Here is a 17038-nt window from a genome sequence, read left to right on the forward strand (position 1 = left end):
TTTTCTCCTTAAATGTCTCTTAGACAAGGAAAACAACCACCCAGATTTTCATTTGGGAAACAGGATCAGGAAATGTGTTCATCAGCAGATGAAAACAAACCAAGCTAAAGCAGGACCGTTAGGTAAGACTTGGTCCCTAGGTTAGGACTGAACCCAGTTACCTGGCTTCGCAATCTAGCTCTGCCACTTATGAGTGGCTGTGTAACTTTAGCATGTTTACTTAACCATTCTGTACCTCAGTTCTTTTCTCTTTAAAATGAGGATAATAATAGTACTTGCCTCAGGGTTTGTTATGAGGATTAAATATATCAATACACGTAAAGTGCTCTGAAGAGTACCTGGCACATAGTTAGAGCTCAATAAATGTTAACTATTATTATTCAGTTGTTGGGCAATAAAAATTAACTAACTGCCTTAGTTAATTAACACATTATAGTTTACAAAGCGCTTTCACACATCCACTAGGTCATCTGAGCTCCACAATCCCCTTATGGTACCCACCATTTTATTATGCTCACAGGTTCTGTGAGTCAGGAATTCGGACAAGGTACCACAAGAATTGCTTATCTCTGCCTCACAGTGTCTATGCCAGCAGCTGGGTTTGGAGAACTTTAGAGGATGGGGCTGAAGCAGCTGAGATTACAGATCCACTGCCAAGATGGCTCCTCTGCTAACCTGTCTGGCACTTTGGTGGGATGGCTGGAAGGTCAGGGTCAATTGGAACTGTCACCTAAATACCTATATGTGGCCTCTCCATCATGGTAGCCTCAGGGTAGTCATCAGACTTTTTAGTGTGTTTCTATTGCAGAAGCCACATGCTTTTCATGACCTAGCTTCAGAAGTCTCATAGCAGACAGACAAATGCCTGTTCTCTGTTGGTTGAAGTAGTCACAAGCCCACCCAGACTCAAGGGAAGAGGGTAGAGACCACACCTCTCAATGAGAGGTGTAACAAAGATTTGGGGGCAGTACTGGTTTTATTCTCTAATCCTATAATGATTGAATCTCAGTAGAGGTTAAATGATTTGATGAGGGCCATTTGCACAGATAGTAACTGGAATAGTTAAAGGGTAGGGAATGGGGGAAGTTTGGAGGAGGAAAAGGCTTCTAACCTAGTTATTCTGACTCCAAATTTTTGTTCTTTCAGTTAGACTATTCATCCTTTTTCAGCTTAGATATACAGTTGACCCTTAAACAACACGGCTTTGAACTGCAAGGGCCCACTTATATGTGGATTTTTTTCAATAAATACAGTCAGTCCTTTATATCCATGGGTTTTGCATCTGCAGACTCAACCAACAACCGTGGCTCAGAACAGTATTTCTGCATTCCCAATACTGTTTTTGATCCCCAGTTGCAAGAGGCTGACTGTTGTGTCAAAAGTTATATGCAGATTTTCGACTGCACGAGGGTCAGTGCCCCTACCCCCCACATTGTTCAAGGGTCCGTTGTACTTGCTAATATGTGAAAGTTAAAAGAAAAAAGAATTTAACTGGCTTTGTGTATATTAGTAACTTTCCTAAAAAGAAACAGAGGTGTAAAAGCTTTGCATTTATATGAACTTGTACATTAACTTCATATTTTAAGGAGGTCCTGGGCTAGGTTCAGTCTCGGAATTAGTCAGAAAGCAACTTTGTATAATTTCCTCACATGGAAAGGTCTCTGAAAATGTCCCAGATGCCTAACAGTGACTTCATTTGTTCTCTAGGGAAATCTCACCTGGCCATTGTCCAGCGGGTAAATAATGAGGGAGAAGGGGATCCCTTCTATGAGGTGATGGGCATCGTCACACTGGAGGACATCATAGAGGAGATCATTAAGTCGGAGATCCTGGATGAAACTGACCTCTACAGTAAGTGCATTGGCCTTGGCTATTGTCTGACGTCATCATATTTTCCTCTGAGACCCTCAGAGCTGGCTTAGCTTGATAGACAGTGTGAAAGGGTGTCAAGACAAGCCCTATGCATTGCTGTGTGTCAGCCCCCTAATGCAGGTACTTGCACAGCAATATACGCCAGCTTGAATCACCCCCCTGAGTTCCTGAGACCATCCTAACTAAAGGTTTATCAGGTGGGAACCTTCCGGAACCAAGACTATGGAAAGGAGACCTCCTGGCCTTTGGATGAAAAAGGAACGAAGTGTACCTCGGGTGGCCACTCTGCCCTTGTTTCTGTTCCCTGTGTTCTTCTTGTTTTGTCTCTTTATCCATCTAGATGCAGACCCCAGCACTCCCTGGGGTTCCATTCGACAATCTGCTCACACCAAAATGTCATGCACAATGGAGACCGTCATGAGATCGCCCATTGCAACCTAAGCCAAACCTCCCATGTCCCTTCTTAGACATGCTCTTCTCCCTTATGCTTTTTCAGCCCCACCACCTGGTTCCCCCTTCCCCTCTCTTCCCCACCCCTGGCCCCTGGCCCTGCTCCCCCCTTTCTGGTCTTCTCATCCTCCTACCCACTCCTGAAGAGTCCAGAATAGTATGGACTCTTCTATGCAGATAGTGACTGTGTTTGGTTCCTAAGCCTTAGCAAACTTTGCTTGCAAACATTGCAAAGACATGCTTTGTTTCTGGGGTGAGAGTATTATCTAAATCCATGGGAGTCCCTAGGCCAGAAAGTGTTTCCTCCAAGTTTCACCTCATGGGACAACAATCCTTTCTCCATCCCTCAGATAACTAATTCCAGACCCCTGTCCTTAGTTTGCTAGAAGCAGCCATTCAAAAACTTGCCCCCAATAGAAAACGCTTTGATACTGTAAGGCCCTGAGCAGTACAGAAAGAGAGCCTTGCCTTTGGACTGAAAAAGAGATCAAATCTAAAATGTGGGTGAGGCCTTGACAGAACAGAATACCAGGAGTGTCAGAGTACCTGGCATTGCTGTGAGGCCCTTGCCAGGTCTGCCTTCTTCAGATAGGGATTGACCTCTGCCTCCCATTCCCTCTCCCTTCTCCCTTCACCTCTGCCCACCAGAATTCCCAAGCGGCTCATAGATGTATCTGCAAAGACATTCACACTGAAGTGTTACTGGCCAACAGCAGTGGTCGTGGTCTACATGAGTAAGCTCCTCCTAGGGCATTTGTTTTAACAACCTTCATGCTCCAAATACTCACTATGAAAATAAAAGGAATGAAGAAGATCAGAGGAGTGATTCTCCATGATGAAATGCTAAATGGCATTCTGATGGAGGAGCGAGGGAGACATTTAGGCAAACATGTCATGCAAATCAGAAGCTTCCTCACTAGTGTAGAGCAAAAGAACTGGTCCCATACGAATACTCGCTGCTGCCTTGCTGGGCGATTGATCCTTTTTCTGAAGGAGAGGGTTCGTGTTTTCCCACCCTGGTGAATAAGCTTCTGGCATGATTCCTTAAGAGCTGTGAGATGGCCGAGGAGCCAGGAACACTGTGTTGCTTCTCACTTGACCCTGACCCACAGGAAGGTTGGGACTAGATCTCACCACTGTTGCAACCTGAGCAAAAGGAGAGTTAAAGCAGAGCTCAGGGTCCAAGGCAGGCCCTGACAGCAGCGCCGTGTGGGGCGCTTTCTCCTTTCTAGAAGGAAACCCAAACAGCCTGGCTGAGGTGAGCCCCAGAAGGAGAGGGAGAGTCCAAGGCAGCCAAACCCTGGGCCCTAGTTCCCTGGCCTGGGGGTTCATTCCCTTTAATTTCCACTGTGTCCACTCAGCCTGCACTGAAAGTTCCCCACAGGCCTGGTTCTTCTCCAGGCCAAGTTTGGAGAAAACCCCTTAGCACAGATGAAATAGGCTGGACGTGTCCAAATTTTACTCAAAATTAAGGGAAAGCGAAAGAGACATGACTAAAGCAAAAAACGCCCCCTCACTCCAAAAAATGTTTTTTTAAGACAAGATTAAAAGAAGAAAGGAATAAAGGTTAAACTGGAAAAAGGAAATTTTATCCATCAATAATCAGGCTCTCTTAAGTTCCTCCAGGTCCTGCCTAGGGCCCTCACCCAGAGAACTCATCTTTGTAGGTTATGGGACTGTTCCTATTTCTTCTCCTTTGTTCTTCCCTTTGTCTGCCCCAATTCTCTCCCCATGGAGGGGCCAGAGTTGAAGCAGGAGAATTGTGAGTGGAAAGAGGACGCGAACACCCTCTTCCTGGGGGGGCATGCCTCGGGCATTGCTCAGAATGTGGCTGAAATCAGCAGGAAGAGACCAGCTGGACCCAGCTCTGGGGACACAAGAGGGACAGAGACGGCAACCCCTGGGGCCCCCAAACCCCCTGACGCTGAAAATGCAAGTCCCTAATGTTTGAACGCCCTTTTGTAGGCACTTCACAGATAGTTCCTGGTGGGAGTCTCACGATAACTGCGTGAGATGAATAAAAGAGTTATTATTAATTATTAACCTCGTTGTGTAATTAAAACAAACAAACATTCTGATGCTTAGAGAGGTTGCACAGCTTGTAAGTAGGGGAGCCAGCCCTCGAATCCTGACCTTAGGAGTCCCAGGCCAGCCTGTCCCTTTTTCCAATATGCACCACCTACGAGAAGATTATAGCATCTCCCACCTTCTATCCCTTATCAGCATCCTTCCACTCCCCGGGAGAGGTGTTGTAATGTCACCTACAGTTGATACTTCGCAGAAATTCATGTGGTCCCAAACGATCTGTCTGTCCTGTGTAACTCTGAGAAAACCTCTGAAACCCAGCAGTGATTCTGAGCTAGCTTCAACATGTCCCTGTGATCCACAGCCGACAATCGGAAAAAGCAGAGGGTCCCGCACCGGGAGAGGAAGCGGCATGACTTTTCCTTGTTTAAGCTTTCTGACTCGGAGATGCGGGTGAAGATCTCTCCACAGCTCCTGCTGGCCACACACCGCTTCATGGCCACAGGTATGACTGCCCATCTGTGTCCCCACCCTAGGCGGGGAAAGCAGCATCTAGAGCAGTGGTTCTCAACCTTCCTAATGCCGCGACCCCTTAATACAGTTCCTCATGTTGTGGTGACCCCCAACCATAAAATTATTTTCGTGGCTACTCTATAACTGTAATTTTGCTACGTTATGAATCGTAATGTAAATATCTTTTTGTTTTCCGATGGTCTTAGGCGACCCCTGTGAAAGGGTCGTTCGACCCCCAAAGGGGTCGCGACCCACAGGTTGAGAACCGCTGATCTAGAGGGTGGGACCCAGGCACCAATCATTTTTATTACCTTGCAACCTAATTCCAGTGTGCACCCGGGACTGAGAACCTCAGTTCCAGAAGAGGTTGCGTTAGGTAGGGCGACCGGATATCACATACTGTCATTCCAGCCCCAGCCTGATCGTCTAGGGAGAAAGTGAATCCAACCCAACTCTGCTCATCTCTCTTCTACTCAGAAAAGAGCTAAAGAAACCACTGCTGCACTTTCCCTTCCTCCACTCGCTTCCTGGTGGGAGACGGAGGCCGAAAGGAGAAAATTAATAACAAAACTGACACTTCCAAAATGTCCGGTTTCCTGAGGGGCCAGTGCAGGCACACACATCTCCAGAGGGCATGGGGAAGGCCTGAGATGCACCCCAGCCCCTAGGGAGTCGCAGAGCCCTGCCAGCTGGGTGCCTAGAGCATAAGTGGAGATGGCTGTAGACACACATGCCCTGGTTGATCTGGCTGTGCCCGCCCTCACGCCTCCCAGCTGTTGATTTGTCCTGCCTCCCTCTCTCCCCTAGAAGTGGAGCCCTTTAAGTCTCTGTACCTCTCAGAGAAGATCCTGCTTCGGCTCCTGAAACATCCCAACGTGATCCAGGAGCTGAAGTTTGATGAGAAGAACAAGAAAGCCCCAGAACACTACCTCTACCAGCGCAACCGACCTGTGGACTATTTTGTGCTGCTTCTCCAGGTGAGTGGGAACATTAGGGACCCTCGAAGGGCAAGGCGAGGGCGTCCCCAGGCTGGGAGGAATGGCCACGCCTCCCCAGTGCGAGGTTCCAAGACTTGGCTGGCTGCCTTGGGAACAAGGCCAGTTGAGGTGAGCGTTTGACCATGACCCTAAGAAAGGGCCAGGTATGACTGGCTGGTGTCTTGGGAGTGATGGGACCTTGATGGCACTTTTTATTCTGACCACTCAGCGATATTTGTAGTGGGTTGCGGCGGGCACCTCTGCTTTTGAACTTCCAAAACGGCTGCCCTACAGAATCCCTAACACCTTCTCGCCTCTGCTTGGCCATGCCCAGAAATGGAACTGTCCAGTGCCTCCCAAACTTCAGATACCTTTTGTTTCAAGTCCTTCCCTCTGTTGCTCTGAAATCCCATCATCTCTGACTTCCACCCACTGGTCCTTGCTCTCTGCTCTTTGGGGGTGCACAGAACACGTCCACTCTCTCTGCAACATCTCAGCCTTTGCAGTCCTTTCAATCTTCTCCTCCTTCAGAGGACCAGGAAGGAAACGAACGACTGAGTGGAAGACATGCAGCCTCTTCCAGGAACTCACATAATTATGACCACCGTCTGCCCTGGGTGCCTGGATAGGTCTGTAAATAAGTGTCAGGTGTGGTTCCAGCACTGGATACTGCTGGCGCCCTGGCCTGGCTCCTCCATTAGCTTGGTCACTGTTCCCTGTCTCTTCCCAACAGGATATTTGAACCCTAAATATAGTGATTGTCTTAAAATCGTAGTTAAGCTCACATTAATTTAGAGGTGGCCTCTCTGTTCCGATCCACCACAGTCTGTCTGCTCTGACACAGCAGCGTGCCTCACACCCATCCTTCCACATAGCCTCGAAAAAGGGGCCTCCCTTCTCCCAAAATTGTCTCATACTTCACTGTTGGAAATCAAGAGGGGTCCTGTCACGTTGTTTAAATAGCATCATGAACCTATACGATCTACTCTTATACTTAATATAAACTTAACTGTTTTCAAATCAAAGTTGGAGGGAGGATAATGTAGTGGCAAGAGTGTAGGTTCAAAAATTGGAAAGATCTGGCTTTAAAATTCTAATGTCACCACTTCCTAACTGGTGAGTTAGGAATTGAACCTCTCCGAACCTCAAAACTGCTTCATCTGTGAACTGGGGACGAAGGCAGAATGGGCCTCATAGGGTTGTGGGACCGATTGAGTGAGAATCCTGACCGTGCACACAAAACAGTGTCCGGCTCATGGATGCTATATATGCATATGTATGTGTGTGTGTATATATATATATATATATATATATATATGCTACACATTAACTGTCATTATTAGTGGTGATAAATTCAACAAGCTTACACAGTATCAGATTTTATTTCAACCAGACTTAGAGATGGTCTAACCTCAGACTAAACCAGTGAGGCGGTTTACAGAGTGCTGGGCTAACTGGTGCCCGGACCTGCACCACGGAAGGGCCATTGCAGGATGCAAGGAGAGCTCGGTTATTCATGACTGGATGCTGCTTTATGAACTAAGCAATTAATTTACTGCCAAGGGCTACCGAGGTTGGAGGTGCTGTTTCTGAAACGTAAGTCTGGACAGAATTCACATTCCCCGGTGATAAGAACTTAAGTCCACTAGTTATCCAGACGGAATGCCTGAGGTTGTAGTCAGTAATGGAACCGGCAGTGCGAGGACACACCCTTAGCACACGTCCTTTTTTCTCCAGGGGAAGGTGGAGGTGGAGGTTGGGAAGGAAGGCCTTCGCTTCGAGAATGGAGCCTTCACCTACTATGGCGTCCCAGCCATCATGACCACTGCGTGCTCAGGTATTCCAGTTCCCAGGCCAACGCTTACTGGGGAAGGAATGGGATCTTGTAGAAAAAAAGCATCTGGGTTCCAAGTCTTGACTCCTGTTAGGGACCCTGCTCAAGCCATTTAACTTCCTGGGCTTCAGTGTCCTATTCTGTAAAGTGAGTGTAAGAGTCATTTTTCATTCAGAGAGTTTGTCTGCAGACGTACATGGTAGATGGTACCATTATCAAGTCTTAGGGATGGACAATGGTATTTTTAGGATGAAAAGACACGTTTCTTTTGCTTTTTACGCTACCATTTGATCGCCTGGTTTTTGCAGGGTTACCTGGTGCTGGGGGTGGGGTGGAAGAGGGAGAAGGCCACTAAGAAGGTGCGCTTTCTGAATTGCCTCTGAAACACACTGCATCCTTCTGTCCTTAGATAACGACATGCGGAAGGTGGGAAGTCTGGCTGGATCCTCTGTCTTTCGTATGTATCTCTCAAACCCCTTCCTCGTCCTCCCCATCATAGTCCTGCCTCAGCCTACTCTGGGGACCTGGACCGAGCACTCTGAGCCTGGGCTGGGGCAACGCAAATGCTGGCAGCCTCTTTGTAATGCTCTGCCAGGAACACTGCCTCCCGCCAGGTACCCACAGGCCACAGGGGCTTGGTTTCTGTGTGTCTGGAATGTTTGCTGCTTCTCTGCTCATGTGCAAGTGATGAATGGTGGGGAGGGAGGTTGTAAGGGGAAGCGTGATTTATTGTCACCTATCGGGGAATGCAGGTGACTTGTGTGCTCTGGCGGAGGTTCAGCCTTTCCTTCTCTGCTGATAATTTATCCACTGGCCTTTAGTTGAAAATCTAACATGCTATTATTGTGTCTGTGGGTTTAGTAAGAAGCGACTGCACGTTCTTGGGATGGAAGTCCCAGGCTGATGCAATCTGTTGCTTATCTGCTTCTCTTTCCTCATTTGCCACATCTCTGTGTGGAGAGGTGCCTGCCAGCTGGCTGTGCATGTGGATGGTGGGGGCTGGAACAGGGCTTCTGGCTGGTGTGCTGTGCCCTCCTGTGCTCTACCTTCTCGCTGTTTCCTGCCTAGAACTATTGCACTTGTGTTTCGAAGGCATGGCGTTTATTGTGATGTGAGTCTGATCCAGAAATAATTATTTCTCTAGATTTTTTTTTTGACTCACGGGTCTGAATTATGCATTGCTTTCAGCTGTTAGCGTGTACAGTGGCTATTTTAATGCCAAATGAGGTGTTTTCTCTTATCGTAAAAAACATTTTGCGTAGTACTTTACATTGGATTTCTCAGAGGGTCCCAACGCTTGATATCACAATCCTTGGCCCATGAAAGGTAGATACTGTTTTAACATAGAGAAACTAAAGAAATGACTTGCTCCCAATAACCCAGCAAGCTAGGGTCTCACCCAGATTCATTCTGATGCCCAGACTAGTTCACACAGCACAATGAAATACAGCTTTGCGATCCGTCATGTTCCAGAATGCAATTTCTATGTGGGACTATTGAAACAGTTTACACTGTAATTTCACACCCTAGCCCAGCAGAGGGCTGAAATGAAATTGGAGGAGCTGCTCAAACCCACGGGGCCACCCAACATGAGTTAAAGGAGATCTGTAAAATTTAAAAACCCTGGTACATTAGTATGCTTCTATAAACCAACAAATCTCAAGCAAGATTGCTGGAGGAAGCATTGGTACTCAGAAGAACTCTGGATGGAAGACGGATGGGCTCCGGGACCGGGTAAACCTTGGTTCTCTAAAGGAGATTTCCATCCGTCACATTGCTCAAGGTAGAGTAACTTCCGGGATTCCGAATCTTACCTAGACATGTTAGTCCTGTGCTGGGCCTTCCAGAAGACCAGAGAAGGTGGGAACTTGGGCCAAAAGAGCTTTACAAGGCTACCCAACCCACTTAATTTAGATCATCTTCTTTCTTTAAAAAAAAAATTAAAAGTAGTAGGAAGATGTTATCTGGTTTCCTCCTTTCCATCCTTTCTTTCCCTAGTTCTATCAGAATCCTCCCATTTTATCAGGATTAAGCTGAGTAAAGGAGTAAACTTGAGACAGGAGTACACTTGCAACACCAATCTCTCCTTCAATCCTGGTTAACTAAAAGGGAACACTAAACTCTTTCTCTCCCCACACTTCTGAGAATCGTTAGGAATCTTCAGGGAGAAAACAAATTGGTCTGTGGCGGGTATAGAGACATTTTCCATCCTCCCCCCAGGCCCTCCCCGCTTAGTGAGGTGTGAAATAATTCCCAAGACTGTCACACCCTACAGTTGTCCCTGGTTGAACGTTCAGCCCAGGGTCCAGCCACCCAGCATCCTTCACTGGCCAAGAGCCTCAGCCTGTAGGTTGAGGGAGAGCTTAAGGTTGAGCCACAAGGCGGTAAACTCTTGTCTAGCAAACTGCCTCTGTCTTTGAAACCAGCCTAGATCTCTGTCAGCCACTGAGGGTGATAAATGTGATGACGAGTTTGCCAGCACACTGGCCCTGTGACCAATCCCTCAGAGTTGAATTTGAGGGTACAGGTAAGTCACTCTGGCTTTGTTGTGCAAAGCAAAGGGAACACAGCCAGCACTGTCTCCTTCATCTTGGTTCTGGTTGCCAGGGAACCCAGGAGGACCATGGTAAGCCTGGCACCCTGGAGGAACTGGACCGGAGCTCAGAGTCACCAGAACAGAAGCCCACAGGGCTGTGCAGGCAGGGAGAGTGCAAGTCTCCTATCTGCTTGACAGGATATACATTTCATTTGCATCCCAGAAGTGCTAGGATTCTTCTTGAGACTATGGGGTTTCTTATTCCAGTGCGTCTCACAACATTAGAGACCCACTCAAGTATTCTTTGACATCTCATGTCAGAGTAGATGATTGTGAGGTAGGTATCAAGCTCCCCCTGCACACACACCCCTGCATGTGTGGGTACTTGCAGTAAAATCACCTGGTACAGACCACAGAAAGCTGCCTATTTCAGTGTGCTGTCACCTGCAGACTGGCTTCGACTAGCTCCTTGGAAGGGACTCGGAATGATCAGATAAGAGAGACGGAGACAGATTTCCAAGCAGAAACACTGCTTGATCAGGGTCAAGATGGGGAAAGGATTGGCGTATTGCTACACACCCCACCCCGCTCAGGCCCCAAGTGACAGACAGCCAGCACCATTTTGGTCCCTGTGTGGGGGGAAAGAGAGAGAAGGAAAGGGGACAGGAAGAGAGGCGCTCCGGAGCACTTGTACTTGCTAAGAAGTGACTATGAGTTAATTCATCAAGTTGATTCCCACTAAGATACTGGAAATGCTGCCCTGCCTGTATCCCAAGCCTTCAGCAATGCACAGTTGCTCGCCTACACTGTGACCACAGAGGGAGCCCCTGGGGACCCCAGGCAGGATGCAGCTTCCTCAAGGGTGCCTCTAGCAGGAGCATGCACTTTGCTCTCAGCCCTCCGGTAGGTGAGCAGACACATGTGGCAGCTGGGAGAGCCTGGTGGGAATGCTGTGCTGGGCTCGCAACAGATTGGCTGGTTCAGAGAGAGTGCTGCATACGCGCGCTCCCCACTGCCTGTTCTTGTCATGGGCAGGTCTGATTCCCTCCAGAATTATTGTGCATCTTCTTTGGAAGACCTTCAGTAAAGTCTATTTCCTTTTCCTTTTTCTGGAGAGTGACTTTGTAAGAGGGTGCGATTTCCATGTTTTCAGAGGCAAGATTCCCTTTTGCAGAGAAATGTGATGCTGTTAAGATCCAGGAACAGACTGTCTCACCCACGCTCTTTGTCTCTCTCCTTTTGTTTATCTTCCCCTTTGCAACTCATAAATCCTTGGCCCTTGACTCTTTAGTGCCCGTCTCTGTGTCCCATACCTTCGCCTTCAGCAGAGGGGACTCTCTGGCAGGCTCCCCAGGTAAACATGCATGGGTGTCGTGGGTCTCCATAAATCCAGTGGGGTTTGCAGGAGGCCTTGGGTCTCTGTCACTGTCCCACACAAGAACAGTCTCTCCCAGCAGGCATTCCTATGCCTGAGGCATAGCGCTTTGCACAGATAACACTCATTTGCACATACAGCCCAAGCATTGCTGCTTCAATGGTGTCACTTGTGAATTTAGCTCCCGTGTCTGTGTATGTATGTGGAGAAATAATGGGATGAGAGATGGTGTGACTTCTTCCTCATCGTTTGTCTGACTGCAGAATGGGGGGATGAGGACAGCAGCAGGAACAAAACAGGAAGAAACAGTGGAATATTATGCTTTCTTCCTGTTTTTCCTCAACCTTTCCTTCTACATGGCCTCTGCCTTTAGCTAACTGCTAACTCATCCTCATCATTTCCCTAATAATGATACCTTGTGGTGACCATATTCTCTCTGGCTCTGTTCACACAAAGGATGCTCTACGTAAAACTTCCAAACAGCTTTTCATTAGGTTTAACCTCTCGTTAAGTACAGGTTACTGGTTTCTTTTTAATTGGGTAAAGCAGCTCCTCATGGAGCTCCACAGTAACTCAAGGATGGAGTAGAATGTAATAAATCTGAACAATCAATTAAGTGTTTGTATCACTTTCATCTCCAGAGGTTCATCTCTCAAGCTCAGGAAACAAGTAATGACCAAATCAAGAATTTATTTGTTAAATTGCTCTGAAGTTAGAACACTATCCAATTTCCCACACCCTCTACCTCTCTCTCCCTTAGCCCCAAGCCAGAGTCATGATTCTGAGGCCCCGCCATATTCTCAGTCATCAAGAATCCAGTTATGTTTTGCTATCTGCAGAGTAGACCCTCAACATTCAAAAAGAATATGTCCTGAGATCGCAAACCCCCAAGTCTGCAACTTCAGATATATTTGTGTTGACTTCTTCCTTCCAAATCACATCAAAAAATCATCTGGTTCCCAAGTTTATCTATACAAGGTAACCACATACTCAAATTCCACCAAAGTTTTCTCTCTCACTTGACAGTGATTTTCCACCAAGAAATAAAATTTTTCTCACTTTGTGAGAGCTCATGCCTTCATGATGACCACCAGACAGTATAGTCAATGTGAGACGCCAAGCTGTTGCCCTCACCAGCCAACTGGTCTACTTTTGCATGGCAGCAAAATTAGAAATGACCATCTCAGGGACTTTCAAGATCCTTTTTATGTGTGGGGAATCTTGGTGAATGAAGAATGTGTTATGAAAGGGAAGATGCACATTTTTTTCAAGATTATCACCCAAAGGGATCAAAGCATTTAAAAAAATGATGAAAGCGGGGGAGTATATTTTCCTTTGTAACTAACCCTCAGTTTACTAGACCACATAGTTAATTGTAACTTTCCAGTTAAACTATAGGTTACTTCCAGTTTATTGGTATTTATTATGAAAAACTTCATGGTAACGCAGTGTCAGACAGAGATTAAGGTGACTCATTTCTGCTGTGCAGCACCCCTCCCCCAGGAGGTCCTAAGCCTGCCCATCCACCTGGCTGGTGCCATGTGCTCCTGAGAGCTCTTTTAACCATTCCTCCCATTTTCCACGACTGAGGGTGTTTAATCTAACAGAAAATGGGGGCGTGAAAAAGAAGTGAGAGCAAGGCCAGTTTATTCCAACCCTTGCTTTAACTCTACAGCGTGGAGCAGAGACAGGCAGAGCCAGGGAAAATGAGAGGTGGGGATGTGTTGCTTTTCGTTTGGTTCTTTCCTCCCCACTTTCTTTTGTCTGCTCTCTCTCTCTCTCTGTAGCCAACCACCAAGGCTTCCCAGTGGTCGGGTGACATCCCCAGGACCTATATTATAGTATTTCCACTGTCACTCTTGTTTCTGTTCTGTATCACCGGAAGATGAAGCTTCAGTCATAGGAATTTTGTGGAAAGCAGTCCTGGGCAACTTCTGGCTCCGTACTTGATTTGTGATTCAGATACATTAATTTACATATGTTATGTCTTATCCTCATCTTACACAGAGAAGAATATGAGTCCTGGAAATTCATAGGGCCTTTGGGTTTGAAAAGAACCCTGTCATTTTATTAGATCCCCACAGCCTCTATAGGAGATGGGTAGGGATTATTGTTGGGAAACAGTAGGTAAGGAAACAGACTCTGAGAAGTTAAGCCATTGGGTCAGTGTCATCGGTGTGGTAAGAAGGTAAAGGGATGAGAACTAGAATCCAAGACTCCTGGGTCCTACTCTCCTATGGCCGGAGATCTTGCTGCCCCTCTCAATGTGGGCACTTTGTGCTTCCTAGAGGGCCGCGACTTGTTCCGATTTTGAAAGCAGCCATGCTAATGAATACGGTGCTCACACTGGATTGAGGCCCGTAGTCCCTTGCAACACATATTGCCACCATTATCCCTAGGGAGTTTCCTTCTACTTGAGCCTCAGTTTGAAAAAATGAGAGCAGAGTGGTCCAGTGTGTGGTGTACGTAGCCAGCTGTGCAGGTGCTTTCATTTAAGACTGAAACTTCTGATGAACCCACTGAGGGTACACAGCCCCACTGCAGTTATCATTGCTTCTCCCCAGATTCATTCTTTCTTTCTTCTCCCAACAGCAGAGATGACTTCATAATCCTTCCATACCCACAAAAGCACAGAGACAGGAGAGAGGTCGGGAGCAAGGGTTCTTTTTCAATGCTTGGTTGTCTATTTGTAACGTGCTTTGAGATCAATGAGAATAGATTTTTTTTTCCCCCAGAATATACGAAGAGTCCCTAAAAATAATCTTTTTACTTTGTGAAATGTGGTAAGTGGAAATATTCCTTTGGGTCGGCTCTTGCGTAGTAAACATTTGGGAACCATTAAAGCCCCATGTAACGTGAGCAAGTTCATCTGGGCTCCTAACATGGGCTGATTTGCAGAGTTCACATTGTAGCTTTGACAGAGAGTTTTTGACATTTGGTTGTCTGATGTTGACTATTACCCCAGAAGGATGCATTTTAATTATCCTAGTTTGTACTCTTATGTCTATGTAATTAAATCCCTCCATGCAGTTTGGAGAACACAGATGGCTCAGTGACCATGAGCAAAGTGGGTTGTTCCCCCTTGTCCCTCACGGATGCCCCAGAAGATATAAGCGGGTAGCCACTAAACCCGACTCTCCCCTCAAATCTCCAGACTGAACAGGGGAATGAGGATTCTTCTGTATCGTGGGTCCTTCTCCCCAGACAGAGTTGTGAACGCTCTCTGGATACAAGTGTCACGAGGGAAGCAAGAGTCCAGAGCTGTGTATGGGTTTTTGCGGCCCCTGCCTATTTGTGCAGAGTAATGGGAGATTCCATCCAGCCCCAAATATAGTGCAAAATCCTCTTTCCCCCCCTTTCCCACCCCACCCCCAATTTTACCCCAGTGTCTCCTCCACCCAGCCTCAGAAATTCCAATTTGCCATCTAGGGCAGACCTCTCTTGCAGACTGACTAGGCAAAGGCTGCAGGAATGAGGTCTGCCACACCTCTCCCCAGCACTTGGAGGTCTTGAGTAGAAATCGTTGTCCCCCTATCACCCAGTCTCTCCAGAGCCAGCTTCAGAGTGTGATGAGCGAGAGCCGGCAGAGGACATGTTGGCTGCTTGGCCTCCCTCCTGTTGAGGGGTCCTGTGGTCAGTTTTACCCATCACTGTTTGGTCTGTCCCCTCTTAGACCTCCTTGCATTATATTTAGGATTTCCCTCCTCGTCTCATTCCCCCAAGCTGTGCCTCTGTGCTGTTAGGACACGCCAAGGGGAATTACACAACTTGAAGTACTTTGCCATGCTGCTGGGACACTCGTCTGTTACTGATTTCTTCTCTTTTTTTTTTATTAAAAACATTTCCATTTCCCTCGCTCAGAAACCTCTGCGTGTATGTGCACAATTGCCAAAATGCCAAGTCATCAGCATCCCACCTATTGAGGAATGTCAGGCTCTAGGACATGAAAACATTGATCTTGCACAACACTCAGATGAGCTGGGACTTGCTTTGTCATGAAATGAGGGTTCCTTTGTCTTTTAAAAGTTGCTTTTACAGACCTGACCTTTGTAAGACAGTATCTTTTGGTGTTGGAAATCATTTGGGACTCTGTGAATAAACCATCGATAGCATTGTTTTTACCTTTTTTAAAAAGCCCTGTTTCTCCTCCCAGCACAACAATGATGTCACTTGTATTTGACAAGCAGATCCCTATGAGTGACAGCACGGTGACATGCCTGTGCTGGGTGCCAGTGAGAATGATGAGAGCTTTGGGGGAACAGGGATGTAGCTGTTGCTTCTGTTTCCAACAGGGAGTAGACGTGATCCAGGCAGAACCTTCTATGGATGGAAGGTGTTTAGGAGATAAGATAGGGCTGTGTTTCCCTGCCATCCTCTTTGAACACATCTTGAATTGTGACGTAAGGGATGAGGATGTGGAGCAGCCAGTGGCGGATGTGTGAAGCACACCTTGGTAGGGCTCCCAAGCGGAGGAGGAGGGATCATCAAGGAGCCATGGTTGTTTCTCAGGGTAGCTGAAGCCACAGGCCCTGCTTCCTTACACTCTCTCCTCTTGTTCCCAACTGAATCGAGAACAAGACCCTCCAGCTCATGGTTGGTTTTCCAGGTTCCACTCACACACCAGAGAAGCCGCTCGCCTTCAGGACCGCCTGCCCTTCTTTTCCACGACAACTGGCCCAGAGGAAGCACCACTGACCTACTTAGCCAGCCACTACCTTAGAACAGTCGCAGGTGGACCTAGCCAAGCCAGAACTCATCAGTTTGTTTTCAAGGGACCAGGACCAGAAATGAAATGCATATTGTTCTGCCTAATACTACTGACATTTACAATCATCTTAGTGCTTCACTATATTTTCAATGGCACCATCACTGTCCCTCTCAGTCCTTGGTCACTCTGGAGGAGGATCTGGTCCTCTGTCACCCAGTGGACAAGTAGACCTGACTCCAGGACTGCCAGGACAGACAGACAAACAAACAAACACACAAACAAACAGAAAGCCCTGGTGTTCCCTGTGGCCTCTTTATCAAGCTACTGGGCCAACGCCCGAGGCTTCTTAATGCCCTTGGATTCTCATTGTGCACAGTCTAACTCTCCAGCTGAGTTTCTGGGGTGTCTTTCTACCCACCCCTAGCTTCTTGGAGAAGTCAGCTTCCCCAGAATGACTTTTGGTTGCAGAGGAAAGGTTTTCTGGTTCCAGGGTGTTTTAAGAGCTCTGAAACCTCATTTAAGACAACATTTAGATTTTAAATAAAAACTCCTTGACGGACTCTTAGGTGCTGATTCATTCATCCTACACATTTTTATTGAGCACCTACTCTAAGCCAGGCACTGTGCTAGGTACTGCGTGTACAATGATGACCAGAAAAGGCAAGGTCTCTGCCCACATAGAATTTAGAGTTGAATTGAGTAGACATAACAAATAAGTACAAACGTATAATTAAAACTTATGAAACTG

At 47.0% G+C, this 17038-nt stretch overlaps 1 protein-coding gene across 3 annotated transcripts in view; it reads left to right on the forward strand.

Moving 5' to 3' along the window:
- CNNM1 (cyclin and CBS domain divalent metal cation transport mediator 1) overlaps window positions 1-17038 on the forward strand; it is a 61854-nt gene that overhangs the window by 23028 nt on the left and 21788 nt on the right. For 2 of the 3 annotated variants that reach the window (XM_019636452.1, XM_019636454.1), the window contains exons 2-7: window positions 1708-1851; window positions 4712-4852; window positions 5668-5837; window positions 7575-7674; window positions 8081-8128; window positions 11499-11561. In XM_019636452.1, coding sequence (XP_019491997.1) covers window positions 1708-1851; window positions 4712-4852; window positions 5668-5837; window positions 7575-7674; window positions 8081-8128; window positions 11499-11561 — 666 coding nt within the window. The remainder of the gene's footprint in view (window positions 1-1707; window positions 1852-4711; window positions 4853-5667; window positions 5838-7574; window positions 7675-8080; window positions 8129-11498; window positions 11562-17038) is intronic. The other variant, XM_019636453.1, reaches the window with a different exon arrangement.

The sequence above is a fragment of the Hipposideros armiger genome, unplaced genomic scaffold, assembly GCF_001890085.2.
Source record: "Hipposideros armiger isolate ML-2016 unplaced genomic scaffold, ASM189008v1 scaffold_28, whole genome shotgun sequence".
NCBI classification, from domain to species: Eukaryota; Metazoa; Chordata; class Mammalia; order Chiroptera; family Hipposideridae; genus Hipposideros; species Hipposideros armiger.